This window comes from Cryptotermes secundus, unplaced genomic scaffold (genome assembly GCF_002891405.2).
Source record: "Cryptotermes secundus unplaced genomic scaffold, Csec_1.0 scaffold116, whole genome shotgun sequence".
Classification (NCBI taxonomy): domain Eukaryota; kingdom Metazoa; phylum Arthropoda; class Insecta; order Blattodea; family Kalotermitidae; genus Cryptotermes; species Cryptotermes secundus.
Genome location: NW_019732857.1, coordinates 561,950 through 588,722, shown reverse-complemented (window position 1 = coordinate 588,722; position 26,773 = coordinate 561,950). Strand labels below are relative to the sequence as shown.

Below are 26,773 nucleotides of genomic sequence, written 5' to 3'. Positions count from 1 at the left end.
TGACCGAGTTGTTGTGACTGATTTGTAGTCGATAGAAATAGAGTGAATCATCTTAAACTGATATTGAAAACTGCCACTATAAACACATATGAGATGTTGTCTCTAAGATATTTGAAACCAATAACAAATATTAGAGGATCTACTTACGTCCAGTAGCACACAAATATTTCGCACTCTCTGTATATTCTGGTCCTTAATGCAATGTATTGCATTTGTTTCTTTTCAGAATAAATTGAAAATTACGGAGAGTTGACTCGTGAATAAGCAGAGATTTCAAAATATAAAATAAGAAACTGCGTAATACCAGTCCCACACAGAGCTTCGATCATAATCAGTTTCCATGACAAAGGAATGAAATGAACATAGATTACAGTAAAGCCCGAATAAAAAGTAATATGTAATAATAATCATTGTTTGCGGGTACTTGCCAACAGCATATACAAATAAAATATATTCTCCTGAGAAACCACATCCCTATAAAAAACAAATGAACTGGCATATACTATTAGGGTCGTTGGCATATCTTGCTGAAGACTGGACTTACAGTATTGCTTACAGTAAACATGGAAAAGTTCCGAATTAATTCAGTGGTTATACAAAGGCTGAGAGTGTCCATGCGAGAGTGACCTTTTCCCCCTTTAAAAGCATTATAAAGAAATAGATCACCAAGATTTGAATGTTCTTAACTTTAAACATTCTAAAAACAAATCACAGTTGCAAGATAAATGAAACTAATAAACATAAATTCGAGAGTTCCTTTTTTATATTTTTCAGTTTACTGGAATGTGCCATTATAATATTATTCCAAGAGACCAAGGCATACCCGAGCTCTGACCTAATTAAAGTAACATATAAAACCCTACAGCTTTCAAAGAATAAAAATTTCCAGTTATGAAGCAAACGAGCCCAAGAAGATTTAGCGTCTCAGAAGATGTGCAATTACGAGTAATGAGTTGATGTAAACGCAGTTTACTGTTCAACCAGTTTAATGTATAACATAACAACAAGATCTTTCACACAGTCGGCATTAGAAACTAAAACTTCATTATTGTGGTAGTTAGAATGGATAGTGTTACTGTTACGAAAACAGGAAATTACGATAATTCTCTAAATGCTGAAGTCCAAATAATATTTAAACATCATATTTGTATAGCATTAAATCCGTCTGTAAACTGCAGTCTTGTACTGGCTTTACTGATAGATACATATTCAAATCATCAGCAAATTATAAAAATTGAACTGATAAATTTTGTCATATATGTCATCGATAAAAATATTAAGCAAAAGACCCAAGGTGGAGCCCTAGATAATATGTAACTATGAAATCAAGTAATATATCATTAGGAGAGTCTGGAAATGTTCAGTTTATTTGACAATAAATTGTGCAAAACTTTATTATGTGCTTGAATGAAATTAAATTAATTTGAATTACTTTTTTTTTGCGTGCTTAATCAATAGCCGAAAGGCCAATTATAAAGCAAGAACGATAAAAAAAACAAAACAAAAAACAAACAGAGGCAAAACAAGATAACTTATATTATTCAGACAATTATAATAATTCAAATTTTGAATCACGGCAACATATGCGGCGAGAATATATATATACATATTGAAGAGATAATAATAGTAAATAATTAATTCAGTTCCAATTCATTAATGACGTGCTTGACAAGCGTTGAAAGATAATTACAGCCAAGCACTGAAGAAATAATAATATAGCATAACTTTATTTAACAATAAATTTTTCATAGGTTTGCTCGCAGGAATGAGGTGGAAGAACGTCCCTTATATTCCTCGATATGGTACAACATACGTTTGTGATACTGTAAGTGAGTAAGGAAAGTGCAAAGTGCCCTGTAAGAGCTTCTTACCGTTAGGCGGAACGAGTGAATGTGCTAATTTCTGCGATGCCAAGCCGCGTTTTCATGTCCTTCCTTGAACTGGAAATATTACGTATAAAATATCTCGGTGCATTCTTTTCCTCTCCTTTTGATTCACAACTCAAATAGGACCTCTACTTGTCATTGCCAGACAGTCTCAACCGGTTACATAATGAAACATTCATTACACAAAGAACGTCACTGTTAAATATTTACGCTCCACTTTCGCGGTATCATGATCGATAAGAAATTAACAAGAATGTAAATAAAACGACTTAAGGTTCGGCCGCACAGAGAGCTACGTACGCTATGTTTGCTATACGAACAGAAAAAATCTCCCTTTATTGCCAATGTGACTGGCCACACAGACTTCCGTACGCTACGTACGCTATGTTCCCTATGTTAGAGTGTACACAGCCTACGTAGCGTACGTAGCGAACATAGCGTAGCGCTCTGTGTGGCCGAACCTTTACAGTTTATAGAGAACCGCCTTCAACAAGGAAGCAGTTTCTGCTCTGCACGTTATATGCTTGTGAAGCTTGTCTGATTTCTATGGCTTCTTTTACGATGTTGTTAGTATTTTCGCTTAGTGGGGATGTAGTCCAACTGGGTCCACTCGGCACGGCAGCCACTGATTAGCCTATTGTACCTGCCCTGGGTGATTATGATGATGGAGAATTTGGTGGAATGAAGATTGGCAGGGGAAACCGAAGTATTCGAAGAAAACCCGCCACAGCGCCACTTTGTCCACCAGAAATCCCACTTGACCAGACCCGGGATCGAAACCGGGCCAACGCGGTGGGAAGCCAGCGACTAACCGCTTGAGCTATGGCGCGGCCATGTTGTTAGTATGTAGATTACACAGAATCGGATGGGGGATGAATGATCGGCAATAAATTGAAAATTATTCGGAAGTAAACAGTTCTGGTGCAATTGAGGGAGTATCCAAGAATTTGTCTGGAGCGACTGAAGAAAATCGCGAAATATATTGTTCGGGTCAGCTGGTGTTCCAGCATAGAATCGATCTGACATCTTCCTGAATTGAAATCTATGGCGAACACCAACCCACTCGCCGTGGAGCGTGTGATCGAGTTGAGTATGGTAGACATTTGACTAATGGCGGAAACTTATTCCGAGGAAGGACATGGGCCTCCAGTTTTGGCCTGTTTCTACCGGAGAACTTATTTACAAACAGTCAAGAAGATTCGTTTGGTGCCACTGACTGAACTAATGTGTCACAGGACGGGTTAGTAGTTAAAATAGATATGCCTCCATTTATTTGTTCATAATTAGTAAACGCGAATACAGTTTATTTTAGTTTGAAAATATATATAAATATATGCATTTTGTTACAGTGCTGTATGTGTCTGACTTAATGCCGACGCCAGAACACCAACGTGGACTTGAACTGTAGCCATGTGTAGCAAATTAGACAAAACAAGAGTTTCGAATNAACTTTCTTCATGTTACTGTTTCATTAAATAACCCTACTGGTCCAGAAATTATCAAAACTTTTTTGATATTGATATGTAACGAGTCCGGTGGTACCAGTATAATTTTTCTCATGTTGTACTGAAAACTTTCTTAATAGATTTGGAACTAAAAGTTAAAAATATTATTATAATCTATCTATTGTATTATGAAATATTTTGGGCCTGTATATGAGTAAGATGCCGGTCACGGTAGCCGAGCGGTCTAAGGCATGTACTGTCTTCGCTCGCTTGGAAACCGGGATCGTGGGTTTGAATCCCACTCAGTGCATGGATGTTAATTTGTGTGTGTGCGTTTTTCTGTGTTTGTGTATAGGTAGAGGCCTTGCGACGAGCTGATCACCCGCCCAAGGAGCCCTACCAAATGTGTAAGATCTAGAAAAGCCGAAGTGAACGGAGAAGTTCATGGAGGTAGGCCTAGGCCCACTGGGGCTGTAGTGCCAAGGAAAAAAAATATATGAGTAAGATGTCATCCCCTATAACACACATCACAGAAATAACAAAGCTATTGAAACCTAGCTCTATATAAAGTCTCGAAATTCGCCTCTATTTTCAATTATGTTGGAAGTAGCTTGGAGTAATTAGGAGAATTAAATTGTGGTTACTGAAATTTCCGCGAATTTGCTACTGTTTCAGGCGAAAAGCATCTGCTATCTATCTGTATTTTAGTACTCAATTCTGAGTCATTCAGGAAGCTTTAAAATAGCATTAAATTTTATTCTTACCCATTGAACTTCCGTGTATAATGTACATCTTCATATGAGAGTTAGCCTCGGTAATAGTTAATTATTAAAGTACGAGGTAATTTTAAAATTCTTCAATCCTGAAGTGAAGCGCATTTGGAATGTAAATGTTAATCTGTCAATAATGTTACATTTCAGCATCCTGTTGCGCTCTATTAACCTGATTCAGGGATTTTATGCAGTCTAATTGTAACATCGTTCAATATCCTTTCTTCATATAAAGAAGAAAGAATAGTGAAACGACGTTGCACTTAGAGGACACAAAACTCCTAAGTCAAATTTAATATGTCAGTGGTTTAGAACTAAATGCCTGCTTTGTCTACACATCCGACGTATCATACTGTATATCCTATATATTTTGGTATTCCGAAGTTAGCTTCTATAGTTTAATCTTATAAAATTTGTGCATTCATAATTACAGTTCGATTTTGGCTCCATTAATTAGTTTTTTAGCTTATAATTCCATAATTTTAATAGGTACCGAACTTTCAGTTGACACGTGTACTATTCGAAAGGCCCTGGCTATTTTCACCCTCTTTATTACAATGCTTGAATTAAAGCTGTGATAATCTGAATTTTCATGACACATACACTTCCGCACTGACGTCCCGTTCTGTAGGTTCGGTGATGGAGTGAAAAGTGTGTACCGGTGTCATAAAATAATTGTAAACAATAATTTTCTGCCGCATTAAATTTATGGTCTAGCCATTTTTTTCCTTGGCACTACAGCCCCAGTGGGTCTAGGCCTACCTCCATGAACTTCTCCGTTCACTTCGGTGTTTCTACATTTTAAACATTCGGTAGTACTCCTTGGGCGGGTGATCAGCTCGTCGCAAGGCCTCTACCTGTACACAAACACAGAAAAACGCACGCACACAAACTAAACATCCATGCCCTGAGTGGGATTCGAACCCACGATCTCGGTTTCTAAGCGAGCGAAGACAGTACATGCCTTAGACCGCCAATTACGGTATGAATATCAGGACAAATACGATACTACTGGTACTTGGTCGACACTGCAAACTGTAAATTCATTTATTTATGTTTCTTGTTTCCATCAGAGAAATGCATACACACATAAATCCTCATGTACACACTCACCTCACTCAGTTAATGTTGGCACACGTGTATCAAAATATACTCGTATTAGGCCCACACAGGGGAAGTTTCATGTACAAAAATAAGCTGTTTGTGACTGGCGGATTGTCGGTTTTCGTAACAAGAAGATTTTCATTGTATTGAGTAATATTACGCCCATATTATAAAATGTTTCCTATCAAATAGTAAACAAGTCAATACTCTCTAGAAGTGGAACAGAATCTTAAAATGTGCGTATGCATTTAATCGTCGCCGAAGATGCATTCGCTTTACATCAAATTACATTTTATTTCGTACATAAAAATTAACATTTGATAACCTCTTTTGTCTAATTCTAGTATCTATATGTTTTTATTCTACCGTTTGGCAATCCTTTCAGGCTTTCATAGTAATTTTTATGACCAATAATTATAATTCATATTTTAAAGGAATATGGTACTATTTCTTAATAACACCAATAATAAAATGAACTATGCGAATACTTGGCCTCATTCAACGAAAGTCGTTTCTCCCCTTGTCTAGTGTTTTAAAAGGGAGGTCATATTTTCTTTGGTTCTGACGTTTCTTCCGTTAGTACCTCTTTGACTCGTGTGCTTCCTTCACCTCGACAGGGAGAAGCAAGTCTTTAGTTCAGTGAGTAGTTACCTAGTCTACGCACTGTAACGGGGTCGCGTTTGTGAGTGTGCTAGTGGTTTCAGTGTTAGTTTCCAGTTCAGATAAAATTGATGTTGTTTTAAAGACTGAATTTATTATCAAACCTTCAGATTCATTTCCTAAATGTGCTTTAATTTGGTAACATATGTTAATCGTTGAACAAAGCATGATTGCAAAAATTAAGTGTACGTATGTGTAGGGATATATTTACGGTTATGGTTACAGAAGTGGTTGCTGAGCGAAACATGGAATAGGGTTCAAGAAAATGTGGAAAGGAGATGTTACCATGGCAGCCGAATTTTGACAGACTACATTACGTTACTTACGATTTTGAAATTGTACTTTCTTCAGAAAAATACCGCATTCAGTCAGATGTGTTTCATTAATATACGTGATAATTTACAGAGCTTCTGTCGTGTGTAAAATTGTGCTACACTGTTGAACTTCATGATAAAGCTTAAACTTTGGATTTCCAATTTTAATAAGAAGAACGCTTTCAGTAATAATTATCAACTATAAGCGCAGAGAGTATAACAGTTTTTAGTGAATGGGCTGTTAATACTGAGCATGCATCTGCATTTCAACCCATCAGACTGTCAGTGAGTATCGGCTACAACGCCATTCTAAAGATTCTCTTGTAATATTTTACTTTCTGTTACATGTAAACATTCATAAAGATTCAACGTGAATGTATCGCATTGTTGTTTCCAGAAAGGCAAAGTCCACTATATTTAGCCTCGCTTAGTGTTAACAACACGAATGATGTTTCGATTGAACCACCTGAGAAACTGTGATAAGTGCGGAATTTGTACAGCTCTGTCTTTTGGGCTATAAGTCATCTGGTCCGTTGAAAGTTAATCGACATTTACGAGGAATATGTCGCCTCCATATTCAGGGTGAAAGTATAAGTCAAAGCAGAGACCAATGGGAAACAGGTAGCAAGTACTGCTTCATGTTGTTTTCTTGCTTGTCCTAGTCATCGATGCTGAAGATCGAGACGTCATATTCTTCCCAGATGTCGTTTGACTTCAAACTGACTGCAGATGATATCCCAGATGATACAAACCTTAACAACCGCCACTGCAACGCGACAGCCGCGCTGTCTAAGGCATGAAATGCCTTCGCCAACTCAAACATAGGGATCGTGGGTTCGAATCCCACTCGTGACATCTATGTTGTGTTGTCCTGTGTAAGTAAGAGCCTTGCGACGGGTTGATCCCCCTTCCAAGGAATCCTACCGAATGTGTACATGATCAGAGGAACTGATGTGACATGGCTTTTCACGGATGCTCTATGTTCCAGAGAGAGCAACAGGAATTGAACAGCGACCGCGATGAGAGTCTCAAATCTTTTATGTTTTTAGGCTGCGTCTTTTGGCTTCTGCCTTATTTTCAGAATTTGCACTTCGCCAGAGTAAATTTTGTGTACCTGCATCAGTAAGCTCATGAATGTTTATTCATCAATATATTATAAAATTCGAAATAAGCAAGAAACAAATTGATTTGTGTTTATATCCTTCCAAGAATTATTTATGTAAGACATTTCTTAGCTTCCGAGCAGAAGTTATATCTGTTCAGCACAACGATCACAGATTCATTCTCAGAAGTAAATATGAATTTTAAGTAAGGAAATCTATGTTAAATTTAATTCGAATTCTCAATAAGAACCATTTCCATTATTAATTCATAGGAGGGGGTTACTCCAATTACAGGAGCGTCTTTCGATAAGAAAGGTGAATCATCTCTTCCATCAACATACATTACCTAGAAAGCATGCGCAGTCTGGCCGGATTTCACTCAGGTTCCCTCATTACGTGACCTCTGTCTACATTTTGCAGACTATGAAGCGGTTAAATGCAGTTCAATCTTAAACGAACAACCAGTAGTTTCCTTTCAAGAAAAACGTATTATGATTATACTGGAATATTTTTTTTCCATGGCACTACAGCCCCAGTGGGCCTAGGCCTACCTCCACGAACTTCTCCCTTCACTTCGGTTTTTCTAGATCTTACACATTCGGTAGGACTCCTTGGGCGGGTAATCAGCTCGTCGCAAGGCATCTACCTGTACACAAACACAGAAAAACGCGGATACACAAACTAAACATCCATGTCCTGAGTGGGATTCGAACCCACAATCTCAGTTTCCAAGCGAGCAAATACAGTACATGCCTTAGACCGCTAGGCTACCGTGACCGGCACTGGAATATATTAGTACTGCCATTTCTGTATTTCCTCATTTTCAAAAGCGTTAATGCTGTTAATTATAAATTTGCTGAAAAATTAAACACTCCCTTGCCAAATACTGATTTTTGGATATCCGCGATTTTCCGTTTCCTGTTTTGAAACTAAGATATTTTGTTCATGTATTCGCAGCTTCTAATTTGTTTATAGAAGAAAAATTATGTATGTTTCACACCAAGAATTTTCTAGGAAATACCTCTTTTACAAATGAATGGCATCACCTCTCACTTCCCGATGAAGGCATAGATATCCACCAATTGTCAAGAAAAGTAATGAAAGCATAAGAAATTACTTCTGGGCCCTGTACTTCATTATCATTTATAGGAAAAATGGTATCCGTTCAGTCAGATGTAACTTCCCTGTTTCATTCTTTATTATATTCCAGGTTGTTTTTAGCTGATTGTCCGATTTTGTTATAAGCGTACAGCAATGCTGCGTTGTAGCCTCTTTTACAACCGTGCTCAGCAATGCAGCAGCTGATTAAGACGAAGTGATAGCAAAACATTGACCCATGCACTGACTGTAGAGTCTATTCCCAACCCCACGACATTTCCAAGAAGTTTGCATGCTTCAGCATTTAAAGTTAAGGTAGGCGAGTAGCAGCGTGTCATATATAGCGAGTTCAGCGAAATGTGTTCATGTGCGCATCTCCCCTGCGTCTCAAACCCCTACTGTTCCACGCATTGACCTATGTACTTAAGCCGAACCACGTACGTGTAACTGCAACTTCAGCACGTCCATANTTATACACAGTTTTCTGTCTAATCATTCTGGTTACGAAACAAGTAACCATAGAAGTAGTTACTATAGGATTCTGACGATGGTGTGTAACACACAGAGATATTGGGTTTTCGGACTTTATCCATCGTCCTGGTTTTTAAGATAACTAATAAAAACACGACGTTTCGGAAACTGGATCTGTTTCCGTCCTCAGGTGATCCAGTTTCCGAAACGTCGTGTTTTTATTAGTTATCTTAAAAACCAGGACGATGGATAAAGTCCGAAAACCCAATATCTCTGTGTGTTACACACCATCGTCAGAATCCTATAGTAACTACTTCTATGGTTACTTGTTTCGTAACCAGAATGATTAGACAGAAAACTGTGTATAATCACTATGCATGCAGGAAATTCCGCCTAAGCTACACATTTCGGCCATAAATATTAGTTAAATATCAAGCTGTAACAGTGCCCCCTCGAAAGAGTCTGTGGCTGATTGTAGTATGTGGATAGATATTCATGAGACCAGAAATAATGGTAGACATGCTCACCAGTAATGTAGTTCGGGTCATTAACCAGTTCTCTTCTCAGTGCTTGTTCATTCTGAGACCTACAGCAAGCAATAGCTCTTATAGGCATAATATCGATACAGATGAGTAAAAATCAATGTTTTGTAGTGCTATTTTACTTGCTTCTGCTTAAAATTTAATGATTTTTTAATTATCCTACAGATATTTGGCTCGGTTTGTTCTAGAACTCTTAATTATGTTGATATTTTAACGTGAAAGGTATGAGCGTCTCAGCCATTGGATTTTTTAATTTTTTTTTTCGAAATAAAATAGTCAATTAAAGCAAGAGACAGACAAACTCTCGCGTTGCAGTTTTAGTTTCCATAGCGTACAGAGGCCCCTTACAAGCTTCCGGTCGGTCGTCGGATGTTCAGTGCGGGATATGGAGAACATAACTGTGCTGGGACATGTGTTATAGTTTCGTTTACTTTGGCCACCCTTCCGCCAATCTGTCAATTGTTAATCCAGTACCAAGAATATCGGCATCGTTAATAAATCCACCAATGAAACACAAAATTGCTGCACAAATTTCTAATTCCTTAATTTCCGCTGTCAATATATGATGCTGACTTACGACTTTGAGATCAATATTGCTGAATATTTTTATGATTTTACTTTACAATACATTTTACTTAGCAGTCTGCCAAATTAAATTTATATGAAGTCCCTTTTTCGGGGGTGGGGGGTAAAGCTGTCGGAGTGTGGAACTGACTACTCACTTCCGTATAATACCGAGTTTAAAATGTGTGAAGCTACTAGTCCTCAAACCCCTAACAGGTCTAAATAGGTTCATATTTTGGTTCCTTCTTTGGACTGAAGAACTGGGCTCTGCAAGTCCATTGCTATGTTCGATCGTTCTAAAGTGCAGTTGAGTAGTGCTTAATTAAGCACAGGGATAGACTTTCCTGTGTATATTCACTGGGCTTGCATCATATTGTGTTGATACCATCTGCAAGCCTCAGATGGGCGACCCACCAAATAAATAAGACACACGAGACACGAAACGTGATATATGGGATATGGGGTTAGCGTCTTGTCACGCTGGCGGATTTCTCTCTTGTAGGGCTCATCTACAGATGATATCTGTTTTAGATATCCCTATTGAGGAGTAAACAGTGCATGTCTCGGGAGACAAATGTAAGATACCGGGAAGACCGTACCGTAACTCAGGTGATCAGTCGCTGGCTTCCCACCGCGGCGGCCGGTGTTCGAGCCCAGGTCAAGTCGTGGGATTTTGTGATGGACAAAGTGGCAATGAGGAAGGTTTTCTCCAAGTACTTCGGTTTCCCCTGCCAATCTTCAATCGATCATTTGCTCCACAATCACCATCTATCGCCTGGAGCTGGTAAAATAGGCCAATAGTGGCCGCACCAAGTGGACTCACGTCAGACCCATCCCACTAAGAATAATAATAATAATATTATAACGAGATATTTGGAGCGTTATTTTGTTAAATTTAGCAAAGAGAAGTCAGTTGCTTCAGCGATATATTGATTGACAGATATGTATATTGAAATGAGAGATGTGAGCGAAAATGTTGATAAATGACATGCAATCGAAAATGAGACATTTGTGGAATAAAAAGTAAAATATTCTGTTTGCAACAAGGCAGTCATAATTCAAAATAGTTAGAGCAGGAGTAAAAATAATATGATGAGGAATGATAGAGTTGTTAACTGCAAAAATGATATTAACAACAAATTCAGGAGTGTTATTAAAATCACAATGCCCATTTTCCCAAAGCCGCAAAAACTCGACCAGTCGATAAATAGTGCTCTAAAGCATTTTCAATTATATCGTACCTTGCAGGTGAGGAAACTCATGATCACATGTGATGTATTGTAAGGTTCTTTCCGCATATATTGTGTGCCTTATTTCGTTGAATACCAGCCTTGCAGCATGTTGAATGCTCGAAAAATTGAAGCATTTGTTGTTGAAAATTTCTAGTTGCTTACAGGCGTGTCTACTCTCGTAGCGACTGTTTGAAAGACGTTTATTTTCCTTCCTTAAAACCTTCTAAATATGAGTGTTTCGTGACATAGTATCTTTCGAGAATATGTTTTTTTCTACACTAAAGTATATTTTTTCAGAAGTCAAGTTAAACGCCTGTTATATTTATTTTATTACGTAATATTCGTCATTGGTAAAAAATATTTCTGTTATACACAATGTTATAATTTTAGTGAATTATTCTTAGTCACATGAACACCTATGTTTATTTACTGGAATATAACGTTTAAACAAATATGTAAATGCAATTGGGTGCCCTCTTATCGGTATGTGCGTACCAATTTGTTAGATTTACTCGTACTTGTTAACCCTCCGGAAAGTCCTGTTTATTATCTATCCTCACGCGCCTGTGGGAACAGTCGTGCTCGCGCATGCGTTCTCCTACACGTAGTTGTTTGAAGCATTCTCTGATGCATATGTTGACGTGGCTTGGCTTTCAGGCATCTGTCGCTTTATTGAGGTGTGTGGCCGAAATTAATTTATTTTGAAGAAGTAACAAAAAATGCTTTATGATGATGTGCATAAGCCTCTGCATCGTTGCAAATGTTCTACGAAATATAGGCCTACTTTTATGTGCATCCTGTAGTTCTGAGAACGAGTCCTTCCATGAGATATAAATGCATTTCCATTCCGTTTATTAAGTCGTCTTGAAATCAAGCGACTTCTGGAATACAATTACAATAAAGAAACATCTATGGTATTGTGGTATATTTCCTCAGAGATACCGCCTTGTAAAGCCTTGGATATAAACTTTCATAAGTGCTGAAATTTTAAAAACTTCTCTCTCCTGTGTTATATAAATTATAACCGTCCATCTAAAGCCCCATTTGGTTAAGTAAAACTCGCGTTACTTTATAAATCCGTGTTAAATAAACTGAGGTCGCGCCATAGCTCAAGCGGTTAGTCGCTGGCTTCCCACCGAGGTGGCTCGGGTTCAATCCCGGGTCTGGTCAAGTGGGATTTGTGGTGGACAAAATGACGCTGGGGCGGGTTTTCTCCGAGTACTTCGGTTTCCTCTGCCAATCTTCATTCCACCAAATTCTCCATTATCATAATCACCCGGGGCAGGCTACAATAGGCCAATCAGTGGCCGCCGTGCCGAGTGGACCCAGTTGGACTCCAACTCCCACTAAGCGAATTAAAAAAAATAAATAAACTGAAGTGTGACTAATAAATTTGGAAACATGTGGCAGGTAAAGCAATATTCTCCGAAGCGGTTATTTTAGCTACATGCAATATCTTGCACTTGTCCATATTTTTACGCATCCATCCCAGGAAACGTCCGTTGCATGAGCATTATTATTATTATTATTATTATTATTATTATTATTATTATTATTATTGTTAAAAGAGGCGTCGAATTGAACAAAATCAGAACAATGTTAGATTTTCATGCGTAGTTTCAAATATATAGGCAGAAAACCGCTCTGGTAATTAAATAAGTTATTTTTTTTTCGTAAATACACATAAATTTCATTATTTTCGCTTCTACTTATTACATTAGAAAACAGAGGTTACTTTCACTTAGACTTTAATGGTCCGAATCCAATAGAACCTGACGCAGTATTGTTCATGAGACGTCTGTTCACAGTTGCGGAATATCTCAGGAGTAAGACAATTTTACGTGCAATAGGAATAATTTTGAAGGGCGGAAAATGTTGATTGCTTGACTGTAATGCTTTTAATATATTTAATATGCTTTGTAAACATAACTGTGTTTTTCTCTTGTTAATGGTACATAGTTAATTATGTGAGATACAGTGAAACGCAACAGATTATTGTAACATTTACTTATGTATGATTTAGCAATATAAGGTAAAACACAAGGCAATAACAGGGGAAACCTGAAGAACATATTAGATGTATTGCATATTGTTAGTGAAGTTGCGTCCAATGAATTCGCGTTGTCAATTTCTCTTCATCCGAGGAAATGGAAACAATGGATAACACTTGATAAGTTTCATGCCTTTTAATGTTCCTTTGTCGAATAATGATAAGGCAACAATATCAGTTTTCTTTGTCTGTGGTCTCGTGGTTTAGAGGACAAGGAAAATAAAAATAACTTTTAAGCACTTTGTAAAGTTGTAGTTATAATAAATATATCATATTCCTTCCATTTTTTGTACTGCGAAATAAAAGTGCAAAGCGAGTGTTAACGTGCCTATGTCTGCCAGTTGAGCAGGGGCTCTTGCTGTAAAGTATACACTATGTAATTACTGTAGCACGAATGTAAAACCATATCGAAGTTCTTTTCTTGCTTCAAAGTATGGTAAGCTGAAAATATACTAAAGATCAGAATGTGTATCACCAGGCCTGCACAAATTCCGTCACCGGTCAGCCATGACTTCTAAAATGTTAATGATGACGCGTATTAATTTTCTTCCTTTATTAGTTTATGGCCCACCAAAAATAGAGACGAAAATGATTTCGTTCTCCCTTTTCCTTATGCCTTTTTTATAGTCATTTCCTACTTTCCTTTCTTCCTTTGCTTCCTCACACCCTTTATTTTTTCATCTTGTCATTATTCTTCTCCTTCTTCCTTTCTACCTCTTCATCGCGCTATAACAATTTCCTTATCCTTATTCTTTCTCCATTCCTTTTTTTGTCCATCCATTCGACATTGTTGTCTTGTATCCCAACAAAGAGAGAAGTTATTTTACGCTTTCACCGTACACCAGCAGAGCAGCCTTTGGTGTGTCCCCAGGTTTGGCAATCACGGGCTGTTTTTTGTTTCCAGATTTTTAGATGTCCTTTTGTTAAAAAATGACCAAATATTTATTTGGCTGCTGGCCTTTTGAACATGGCTCCTAAATGTGTAGGTAATATGTGTAGGCCTAATATCACTCACATATTAGCATGTACGTCCTATTCTGGCCTTGTGTTTCTGAGTGAGTGTTTGTGTGTGTGTGTGTGTTTATGTGGAGATACAAATACGTTTTCCATGTTCAGCGAGAGCTAGACTTAGCTCGTTACATTGGTCATGTAAGACATATCTAACGAATGGTCACTGATATATATTAAATAGGCCTCAGTTCATTTAGTTTTGGTTACTTTGAAAGTTATCAGAAACATTCATATTATTAACTCCTCAAGTGAGAGAGATCCTCGTCTTTTTATGATCGTTGCTGGATTTCTTTTTTCGTCTTCTTATATAAACGGGAACTGGCAACGCAAATACTGGACTATGTTGGTTAGCTATTGTAATTTATTTGGAACTTGGTTACATTTCATTGTAACAAAATTAAGGACTTGTCAATTTAAATTAGAAGTTATACCGTAATATAAATGTTACCAGTGTGAGATTAGCTGCCACTTATATATGTTTTACTCTGTCAACTACAGGAAATTTGTTATGTTGCTTATGTAGGGTAAGGTTCATAAAGTGAAAACTGCACTAACCCAAGTAACAGACTCAGTCTCCAGAATATCAAATAATTAGCAGTAGAAGAAAATTTTGCAGAGCAAACCAAACATCTTCAATTGATGCTAGTCGCCCAAATATTTCTCTTAACATCATATTATTGCAGTGAATACGATGCTTTTATTAGCTCGAACGTCAGTTACTCCTAACTTGTTTGTGATATATTCTTTGTTGCATGCTGGCCTAAATTGGAGCCAACGTCTGATGAAACCGTTTTTAACATATCAAGTTATAATAATTCAATTAAATGAAATTATTTATTATTTATTTGCCGAGTCAACAGCTACAAGTCCAATTACAGACACAGTACAATGTAGATACAGGAAATATAATAATAATAATAATAATTCAATTTAATTCAATAATAATAATAATAATTCAATTCTTTATTATTTATGTGCCGATTCAACAGCCACAAGGCCAAGTACAGACACAGCACAGTGTAGATAAAAGTAAGTAAGTATATTATGGACAATCACAGTATTAATTCAAAGCAAAATTACAGGCAAGCACTGGAGGCAAAACAAATTAATGCAGAGAAGTAAACAAAAACAAAAAACAAAAAAACAAAAGAAAGTAATAATAATAATTTCGTTAACACAAATCTAATTTGTTACTGAGAATTGATAAATATAAAGCATAAATATTTGGAAAGAATAATTCAATTAAATTCAGTTCTTGTTTATGTACGTGCAATAATAATAACAGACAATACTCAGAATCGCTTTACTATAGAGTGAGAATGGAGGATGGCCTATATAACATGAATATTTCACGTTCTGTTACTTTTGTCCTCATATACTACTGTTCATCTACACATTCCAAAAGTAAACTTGATGATGTCGACTTATAATCTCTTAATTTTGGATTAATCAGTGTACTTTAGAACTACATGAAACATACCTTTGTATATACGTTTAGTATGCTGTAAATAAATGTTCCTACAATACCGCCTTTATACGTGTATGTCCAGCAATGATTACGAAAGCAATATATATATATATTTATTTATATGCAATTGATCCCTACCCCCACTCCCAGATATATGGTGAATTACAGTTCTTGGCCATGATATGCATGCAATGGCCATCTTGTAGTGCACTCAATTTCACATGTCACTTCACTACATGTTTCGGCAACATTGTGCCATCTTCAGGTGCTTTATTTACGCTAAGCTATTGCATTGCTTGCCATCATGTGTCTTTCATAAAATTATTAAAATGTACCTTCTTCATCAACTATAATAAAATTTGTATACACTAAAACTTGTAAAAATTATTCATCTTATGCGTCTTAATTCAAACTCGCGTATTGTATGGTTCTTCCACTATGGGAGTCGTTTTTCCTATATTTTTTGTGTACTGTATCTTGTGATGTGTCCTTCCTTTTTGGATGCGATCGAAGATATAGTACACAAAAATATAGGAAAAACGACTCCCATAGTGGAAGAACCATACAATACGCGAGTTTGAATTAAGACGCATAAGATGAATAATTTTTACAAGTTTTAGTGTATACAAATTTTATTATAGTTGATGAAGAAGGTACATTTTAATAATTTTATGAAAGACACATGATGGCAAGCAATGCAGTAGCTTAGTGTAAATAAAGCACCTGAAGATGGCACAATGTTGTCGAAACATGTAGTGAAGTGACATGTTAAATTGAGTGCACTACAAGACGGCCATTACATACGTATCATGGATGAGAATCAGTGCAACAGGACGCTAAAATACAACATTACAGTTCTTAGGACTTAACGAATCTAACTGCAAAAGTCCGAAATAAAATGTTGACATTGAAGTTTGTTAAAATGTAATTAAATGACACCAATAGAGTCTTTCGCGTCTACGTGAAGAAAAAGTAAAGTAAAGCTATCCCTGTACCAGGCCGTGAAGACCCATAGGGTTGTGAGACGTTGAGGGTCCCACATTATCTAAGCAATCGGCTCAAAGATGGCGGTAAGGTTGTCAGCCTTAAGCGCCGGCCGCGCTTTACTCCCCAGGAAAATTATTTTAATTCATTCCTGGTACTCATTTCTGTTAGAGGCTTAGTGAACCCCATGGCCATAGTGCGGCTGGAAGGATTGGGTCAGTTGTAAAAATCCAATGACCTCATCGGGACTTGAACCCGCGACCTTCCGGCTTGTAGCATTGCCCCTCCTCCAACTACACTACCTCTTGCCACGACATTTTAAATAGAGCATTCGTATTTTATAACCTGGTTTAAATTTTTAGTATAACTTCACTTTTGATTAAAAGGCAAGAGGAACTTTCTAACAGTTTGTGGGTGGAATGCAGTGTACGGACCAAACCACATGCTTTGTCTCTTAAATTTTCTATTATCGCAGCGGAATACAGCAGCAGCCTGGAGGGATGTTAACCCTACCACCCACGGGGTTTCTTTGCCTATCCTTCCTGTAGGTCCACATATCTGACACTTCGTTCTGAAATTCTACAAAAGAACCGCCACAGTGAAATTAACAGCATATGAAGAACGAACAGTTTCATTTGTATTGCTGCTTCTCGAGCCTCGATTTACGTGTGATGTCGCTTTGAGATGTCAGTCTGCTTGTACGGGCATGTTGTACCCGCTAGCGAAGATAATCCCATGGTCATCACTAACACATTCGTGTGAAGAGAATGGCTAGGTGGCTCATGGTGTAAGAGTATAAGGAACTATGCTGAAATGGAAACTGTGTAACAACTAGACAAAGATATGGAAGGAGGTAATCCATGGGACTCATTCCTTGGTCTCAGTACAGGAAGAACTGCCGTATTACGGAGTCCTCCATATAAAAGTAAAATTTTTAGAGTAAATCATGAATTCAGAAACTCAAAAATATTAAACAAAAGTGATCTCACGTTACTGAGCAAAATTCTCTCCAAGACAGAGTCCATCGACTGCAGGATCTCTGGATGTCTATGAAATAGTTCTGGTCAGGTTGCTCTTCAACGGACATGTTTAATTTTCTTTGTGAGTAAGCAAATTTCCCGTAACAAGTTATTCAGATTTGCAATATTGCAATATATGCTCAAATTATATTTGCATTGATGTAAGGAAAGTAATTAGTACTTCTAATTATGAACTAAATATTAAATTAAACTGTTATAGATAGATAGATAGATAGGTAGATAGATAGATAGATAGAAAACAGACAGAGATAGAGAGACAGACAGAAAGATAGATAGACAGAATTGAAATTTCTCTATTTTTAATTCTTAGATTCATTCAAATACAAGTAACCTTGCACAAAATTTTGCTACCTAAAAATATTATTCTTTGAAAGAGAAGACATTTTCAATTCAGAATAAGAATTACGTATGTAACGTATTCCTCTTGGCATTCATTCATTCTTCCTAAAACAGGAAAATTTCTCCCATATCCAAATAATGAAAAAAATGGAAGTTAATTTGATGCGGAAGTAGATAGATGTTAATATTTTACAAATGGTACAAAAATTAATTCCTTACCAGTTTCAGTATCGAGTGAATATTGGAATAAGGCGTGACCCAGATAAATTGGGGCTGTACCTGTTTGATAATTTGCAAATAAATACTAACAAAATCTGCTTATTTGTAAGAAATATTTTGCTATACAGAGCAAAACATGTTAAGAGAAGCGATATGGCTCTACAAGATCTGCCAGAAGTACGTAGATAACATGATTAAGACTGCCCTCAGTTATTGTGGGCCGATGAAAGAAAAATGCCATGAATTATACCAAGTCAGTTTCCTCCAGCATCCAACAGAACTCTTCAATAACGTTCTGTGGACTCAGTACCTGAACAAGGAAATCATATAAATATGCAAAAGATCCTTTTATCTCGTCACAATTGATTTTTATTAACTCGCTTGAAAAGAAATTTAACTGAAATAGCCATAAAAAGAATAAGATTTGCTTATTATTTGTGCAAACCTGTTAATACTCTTCTTGCAAAATGAAATGGGTGTTAAAAATACAAGAATATATATTTAAATTTTCATGTATATCCAAAGCATTTGCCTCATACGTACAAATCTTTTAAAAACTGACAGAGTTCAACAACAAGTTTTCGGAATTAATACAGAATCTTTAGTTTTCAGCCAAGGAAATATTAAAAAGAAGAAAAAAAATAACTTTCGCCTATTATATCTTCTCGTTTATGAATTTATCAACATAATGATTTACCAAGAACATTACGTGTTCAAAATGCGTAGTTACACAACCAGTGACTAGACTTTGAAACATTATTTCAGATCTAATCATTCAATGAACATATAAAATATTATATATCACATTTGGTTGAAATGAAAAATGCACACACATATACATATTTTTAAAGAGAAGAACTATCATGTCAATATGTATCCAATAACAGGAACATTATTATGATATAACAATGAAACAAAGGATTTTTCTTGCTAGCTGTGTAGGAGATCGACCAATGTATTTAAATCCTGATTCAATTTATTATGTCTATAGAACTGGATAAAAGGAATTAAGTAAAATTTAATATTAAATTCAAGTTAGTGAAACATATGTGTCTAGTCTCCAGCAGCACGTTATCGAGAAAACAAACAAAAGTACAGCACACACTCCTTGAATTAAACATTAAAAAAATATATTTATGAAAATACTTCGGAAAATTATGTCACAGTGTATGCATAAATGCAATAGAACACAAGAGAAATCAGAAAGAAACATGAGAAAATATATCTATATACTTTGTGATTCACTGTTCCTCCTCACCCATCGTTCTGTTCGTCGAGTTTTTAATCGAAATACAGCCATTAACTTGCACAAATATGACACACCTTCAGTTAGTGCTCAGAAAATAGGAAATTTCTTAAAGTCAGTGAATCTCTGAAGAATTATTTTGAATTTTGTTGTTCTAAATAGGAGTAGAAATTAATAAAAACAAAAATTTTGTTCACGGTTTCCTTACAGAAAAATTACATATATTTATTTGCGGCATAACTATACGTTTTCTGAACAGTATGTAACATATTTGGAGAACAGTCACAAATAATATACGGACTTCTTTTCGTGAGTATGTTTTATAGAAGTGATTAAAATTGCTAACGGTGTGACATATACACTGATAAGTACAAATGGATAAATAATTTTATTCAATTCATTCATACATCTTAAAAGAGACAAATTATCACCACACATAAAAGAGCAATTTGACATAGCGTTCATAAATATATAAGCCACAAAAATAAATTCATAAACGGCAAAACAGAGAAAGTGCATATTATTTTACCCTCAGTGGGCTCTTTTTGCACAAAGTTAAGTGATTTGATTCGTGTCTATTAAAAAGTGTACACAAGAGTAAAATGCATCGAGTTAATTGGTGAAAAGTGCAAGTATAGAAGATCGAGTATTTTCGAAAGAAGAAACTGTTGGTGTTCTCAAAATTACCTACGAGTGCAGGAGTAACCCATAACTAGCATGTCATATCCGAAATTCTCACGGCGGCGAATAACAAGACGTCGGTGTTCGGGGAAAAGACACCGTGCATTTTGACTATTAATTGCATTCAAACATGCCGACCTACACAGCGAGGATAGCACGCACATAAGTTTACTGTAACGTGTCTAAAATATAACAGAGCATAGTGGCACTGGTTGCTGTCGAAGCATTCTCACAATATCACAAATATGATGATAAGTGGCGTAAATACTGCAATATTTAAAAAAGAGCACAATTCTCAACACTCTTACGTGTACTTCTGCCATTTATGCACGTTGTCAAAAGTTACGACGCGGAAAATATGAAGTAATATCCACTTTGAACATACATGAGTTACCCCAGACTGATTAAGAAATAAAGGAATTATATAACAATTTCTTACATTCATAATATGTCCTTCTCTCTGACGTAGATTTTGGTGTTCACGATAAGAGTTAACATTCCCGACCCATGACAACAGTTGGACGTATCAAGCAAGCTAAATGCATGTTACATTTACTAGTCTATAGTATTCGTAACCACAATGTCAACTACATTCTAAAGGGTTCTGACAATGGTGTATAACACTCAGAAGTATTGGAGTTTTGCACTCTATCCATAGTCCGGTATTTTGAAAACTAGAGAACACAACGTTTCGGAAAGTGGGTCTGTTTCCATCCTCAGGTGAATGGGAGACACTGCTCTAGTGATTGAAGTTAACTCTTTCTAAGGGGCCCAACACAGTAGGTGTCTTCCTCTCACCTGAAGACGGAAACAGATCTAGTTTCCGAAACGTTGCGTTCTCTAATTTTTAAAATAGCTGACGACGAGAGTCCAAAAACCCAGTAATTTTGAGCTTAACGTTAATGTATTGTAAACCTCCACAAGTGTTTACTGTAGCTGATTTCTTATACGAATATTATATTTGACATTTTCCATTGTTTTAGGCAGGCTCTACAGTCTATTATACATGACTTTGTTGTTTCTGCTGACGTCAGGTAATTGCTTATCACTGGTAGATTTACGTATTACTTTTTATTTACAAGGTAATAAAGACTTTTATAGAATCACACCACTTTGGTAATGCCTGTGTTTGGTCATAATGAGCTTCCAGAACTCAACTTTTGAATATGTGTGGAAGAGACCACATCAATGTGTATAAAGAGATTACATAACATTTGGCAAGTATTTTTTTCTTCCTTCGACTTCGTGTTATCCTTTCTTTCAAAAAAAGATTATTTATGCCCTCTGTATGCATGTAAGCACGCGTTGAACACCACAGTATATGATGTATGTTATCAATATCTTCACAGCCGGTGAGTTACACAGCCTATTTTTACATTTAACGCAGAAAAAATTTCTGCTATAACATTATGACCATCTACATGGAAATAATCCTATTGTTCTTCTTCTGATTTCAATACTACGTAGATAATCTACAAATATAAATTATCAAAAGGATTAATATGTTTTTGTTAATTAATTCAGTTCTGTGTAAGGTTTGAGGCCTTCACGGCGGTGACTATGAAGAAANTCTCACGGTCTCTTCGCTTGCAGATTTCTTATATTTTTTCTTCTACCCTGAAGATGGAGGCGATACGTTCCTCCGTAACGTCGGTTAACACCACATATACACGGTGCCAAATCCCAGAAGACTGCTTTCTTTAAAATTCAGTTCTACCTATATATAAGGCTTGTAGATCGTATCGGAATTAATCTATAGTAGTTCATACAACATTAATAATTTGACGGCTGAAAATCAGCCCAAATAATAGACATAGATGTTACTATAATATTATAATGGATTTTAAAGAACTGGGTTGATAGAGCGAAGCGTGTATTCTGCATTAGTATATTGACCAGTGGCAAGGTTTTTGAATAATATGATCTTCGGGCCTCATCAAAACTAAGAACTTCTTGAGGGTCTGAGCCATTATTACGTTCTCAGGCAAGACTGAGTCATAGTTTATTTAGTTTTGTGTACTATTATTTACAGTGGAATAAAGTTAATTTGCGAAATATATGAGAATTAAGTAACAGGTAAATATTTGTAATAAGAGCAATTAAGGAAACAGGGAATGAAAATAATACAGAATCAGCACCTTCGTGACGTAGGCCTGTAATATTACCCTTCTATTACTGGACTAGTGAAATGAACGAGTACTCTAATGAACTTTCGTGGAGAGAAGTGAGGTAAATACAGATAAGTTGTATGATAATATTATGTTGATTTAGGGGGTTGTTTCGTGACTTATAAACGGGTTCTGGATTGGACGATTGATTTATTGTAACCTTATATATTCAGCACGGGTTACAGGTAATACAGCGCTGTTGCTGACCCACACACCTTACAGTTCACAGTTATACATGCACTAGAGTTCCCAGTCTTCACTAGTTGTATCCTGGCAACGGATTTATAACAGTTTCACTCTCACTTCAAATCATTCACGAAATCTTCTTTGCATAATTTAACCCCTTCCTTGCCATTTCTTCTCTGTCACCTTCGACAGCCATTTCAAGCCAATTCTTGACAGCGACTCACTCAAATTAATTCTTCTTCAGTTGAACTCTCTCAGCTTCTGACAAAAACTAAGCCTATACTGCTGAACACTTCTTTATAACCACTTTGCACGGACCAAGCACAAAGAACAGCCTGTATTGTTAAGGAGGCTTGTTTAATGATCCGTTACCTAGCAATGGATGTCCTACTGTGGCGCGCGTTTTCTTCTGCGGAATGCGTTTACCGGGTCATTGCCTAGCAATGGGTATACATGTCACAATATTATATACATTTTAAAACCGGCTACGGCAATTGGACTTATTTCATCCTGTGGTGGGTGATTGTATTAGTGGTTTTAAAATTTCAGGTTAAAAAACAGGGAGTAATCATGTAATAAGCGTAAGTACAAGATATTATGTTGGGCTGGCTGTCAAGTGTCTCCCTCTACTGAAGTATGTTTCTATACTTTAAGCAATCCGTTACAAAAAAATAGAAAACTTTTATATGTTTTCAGTATTCACTGTTTTTGACTAATTTACTAACTATATAGGACCTAATTTTTCCTAAATATCACAAGGTACACTAAGAAATTACTAAGTCAAACGTGCAAGAATGTTGTAATAAATTACGTATGCTAACAATGTATTTATTTATGTATCTTCGATGTTGTACTCCTGCAGGTTTTAATAATAGAACAGGAATTTCTGGCCACAATTTTAGACACATCGGAAATATAAACACTGCACTGCGTATTTTCGCTTACTATATGAACGAACTAACACAGTGTGTGGAAGTTTTATTGTCATTTGGAAAGGAAATACGTCACTTCTTCAGCTTCATTCTACTCCTCACCTACAATATGCCCGGCATAAATATTTTGTCAATACGGGAGTTCACCACTAGGCGCAATTTTACTGCCCTATATGCTGAATGACATTCATCTCAACGTCCACGAGAAGTACACAGCAGAGAGAGGTCATTCTCAGGCGTGTCGCACAAACACCCCTCCCCCCACCCCCAACTAGTCAAAAAGGGATGTCGCCAGGAAACACTCGAGAATATTCTCCCCAAAGCTTTTCAAGCTTCTTCTTCTCCAAGCAGAAGTACAGCACTGACTTGAAAGAAAGAAAGAAAGAAAGAAAGAAAGAAAGAAAGAAAGAAAGAAAGAAAGAAAGTTATACAATACAAAATATTTACCTCTAAACGTATGAGTTCATACTTGGATGACAAACAGTGAAATGGGGGCAAAATATGGCCCTAGAAAAAGAGGGATTTACAGACCCTATCAAGGTCTACACATAACATAAGCAATATACTTCTCTAGGTCTGGTGACATCTATAAAATCAGGTGTCTACATGGCTTTTTCAGTCATTGAAATTTTCAAATTCCCTTATATAATCACTTGTTAAACATGTGATGGCCAAGCAAGTCTACTTATAAACACCAAAATAAAAAATATCGTTAGGATTCTCATATCAGGATGAATGAGATGGGAGGGACGTGTAGCACGTATGAAGAATGTGAGACATGAGTACCTGAATTGAAGACAGCGTAGATGGGGAAAGAATATTATAATGTATCTCAAATAGGATAAGAGGATATGGATTGGATTCATCTGGCTCAGGATAGTGATCAGTAAACACGGTTATGAACTTACGGGTTCCATAAAAGACAAATACTGCTACTACTTCTCAAGTGGAATTTTGTTCCACAAAGCTACTTTTTTAAAAATTCGCCGGTAGAACTAGATAAGAATTAAGACAGGTTCTCTGTATTCTGTAACGACATCTCAGAGAAGTAGGGAGAGTTCCATGGTGAAAGAAATATTGATCTGCTTTTTCGACATCCGAGGTGTAATCCACTTTGAATTTGTGCCCGAAGGGACCACTGTTAATCAGACATTTTACGTGGAGGTGTTGAAAAGCTTCTTGATGTCGCGAAGTGCAAATGAGGGGACTGTGGGTAGATCGCACACGGTTTCTTCATCACGACAACACGCCGGCATAGCCTTCGCTTCGAGTATCGCAGTCTCTAACAGGAAAAGCATCTCTGCCATGGATCATTCGTCGTAATCTCCTGGCTTTACTCCAACAGACTTCTGGCAGCTTTCAAAGAAGCTGAAAAAAAAGTGTTTCTCGGACATTGAGGACATTAAATCATATGTGGGAAAAAAAATTGACAGACATTGCTGTTCAGGATTTTAAAACTGTTAGAACAACGACCGAATATCTAGGAATATTGTAAAGATTTGAAGGAGATTACTTAAACTAATTTAGGCAGTTAATAATTGCAGCTCTTAAAATAAACTTTTCAAAAATTAATCTCGATAATTATTTATATACGAGAACGATATAATTTTGTCTCTATCTCTGATAAATAGCCTCCAATTGCATCCGTTTTATTGGTGGAGATATGGTTGCTGAATGAGACTAGTTTGTAAGAAATTTAATATGTAATAAACTTATACAACTTTTACAGATGAACATTCAATTTTACACTTGTCAAAGTAAGGAGTGAATGCAAGCGGCATCGTGTGTATAAGTTACTGAGGAAGGCTACAGAAATCTCTAGCAATTATCTGTGTTGGTTCTTATTTCTGCTTAGCCTTTTGCTTGGTCATTGTAGCCCATATTGTCTAGGACGTACTGCTTTGTATCATTTCATTTTATTCCTTGCTAATTTTTTATTATTATTTTTATTAAAAAGGTGAACCTATCCCTGTAGCAAACACTAAAGACCGATAGGGTTGTGAGACGTCGAGGCTCCCAAATTTTGTCTAGACAATCGTCTCACAGATAGCTGTAATTTTATCAAACTTACGCGCCGGCAGCCCTTTACCCCCAGGAAGATATTATTGTTTAAGAAGAAATGTATATCTTGTATGATTATGTCTGTTGAATTAAATTTCAGAAAATTTGCCTAGAAATAACTTCAGGCTATACATTTAAGGATACTTGAAATTTGTAATTTATATCTTATACATTATGAATGTAAGAATGACTGATATCAGTAAAGTAATACTAAATTAACAACAAAATGGCTACAGCATTTCGAAACAATGTCTGGAATTCGAATCCTAAGGCAGCTTCTTCTTCATAAAACAAAGGGTAAAAGGCAAAACGAACGACGTGAAATTTGAGAGGAAAAATTTGAATCAATGTAACCGGAGCAGGCAGAGAGCTTAATTCGTGATGTTGATTGTAATGATTAAAATTCCTCTTATACATTTTATACCAAAAGTCTAATTAGAATGATCAGCATTCCGGCTTTGCAACCGGAGGGTTCCGTGTTCAATTCTCGGTCTAGTTACAAGCTGAAATCAGGAATGTCTCAAGTGAGGCCACGTCAGTTTCCTTCCAAATCCCTTCCAATTCTTTGTTCAGTAATCATACCATTAAGAAAAACGAACATAAGATAAAGCTATTCCTGTAACAGGTCATGAAGGCCCATGGGGTTGTGAGCCGTCGAGGTTCCCACATTTTCTCTAGGAGCCCACTCACAGGCGGTAAAGTTGTCAGCCTTACGCACTAGTCACCTTTAGCCCCAAGGCCGATTCCTCGTACTCATTTCTGTTAGAGGCTAAGTTGATCCCAGGGCCGTAGTGCGGATGGAAGGATAAGGTCAATTAAAAAATCTACATCATCGGGACTCGAACCCACGACTTTCAGGCTTGTAGCATAGTGCCTCAACTAACTACACTATCGCGTGCCCAATTATCCAATTATGTGATCCAATACAGTGGCTCTGCTGGCAGTAAACTTAAATTAATTTCGAAATCAAAATTAACTGCAATTACGTTTGTTTAAAAATTAATTTAATTATTCATCGATTTCAGATTAAGCTTACAAACTATACTAATCGAGGAAGAGTGGACAGCTCTAAAAAACTCCGGTAGCACGTATTTTCCAAACGCGTTCTTTTGTATTGAAGCAACTCTTTTCCTTCATTCATTGTTTCAGTTGTTGCTGATGCAAATATTGTAGCGGAAGAGTTAAAACAGAAGGGGGGG

General features: G+C 36.6%; 1 protein-coding gene across 2 annotated transcripts in view; it reads left to right on the top strand.

Moving 5' to 3' along the window:
* The window catches only part of LOC111867781 (slowpoke-binding protein), a 274,904-nt gene that overhangs the window by 30,867 nt on the left and 217,264 nt on the right, over positions 1-26,773 (top strand). The window contains exon 12 of one of the 2 annotated variants that reach the window (XM_023857928.2): positions 227-2,212. The exons of the other annotated variant lie outside the window; for it this stretch is intronic. Within the exon in view, the coding sequence (XP_023713696.1) occupies positions 227-236 (10 nt within the window). The 3' untranslated portion in view covers positions 237-2,212. Of the gene's footprint in view, positions 1-226; positions 2,213-26,773 lie in introns of those variants that run through there. 2 annotated transcript variants of the gene reach the window in all.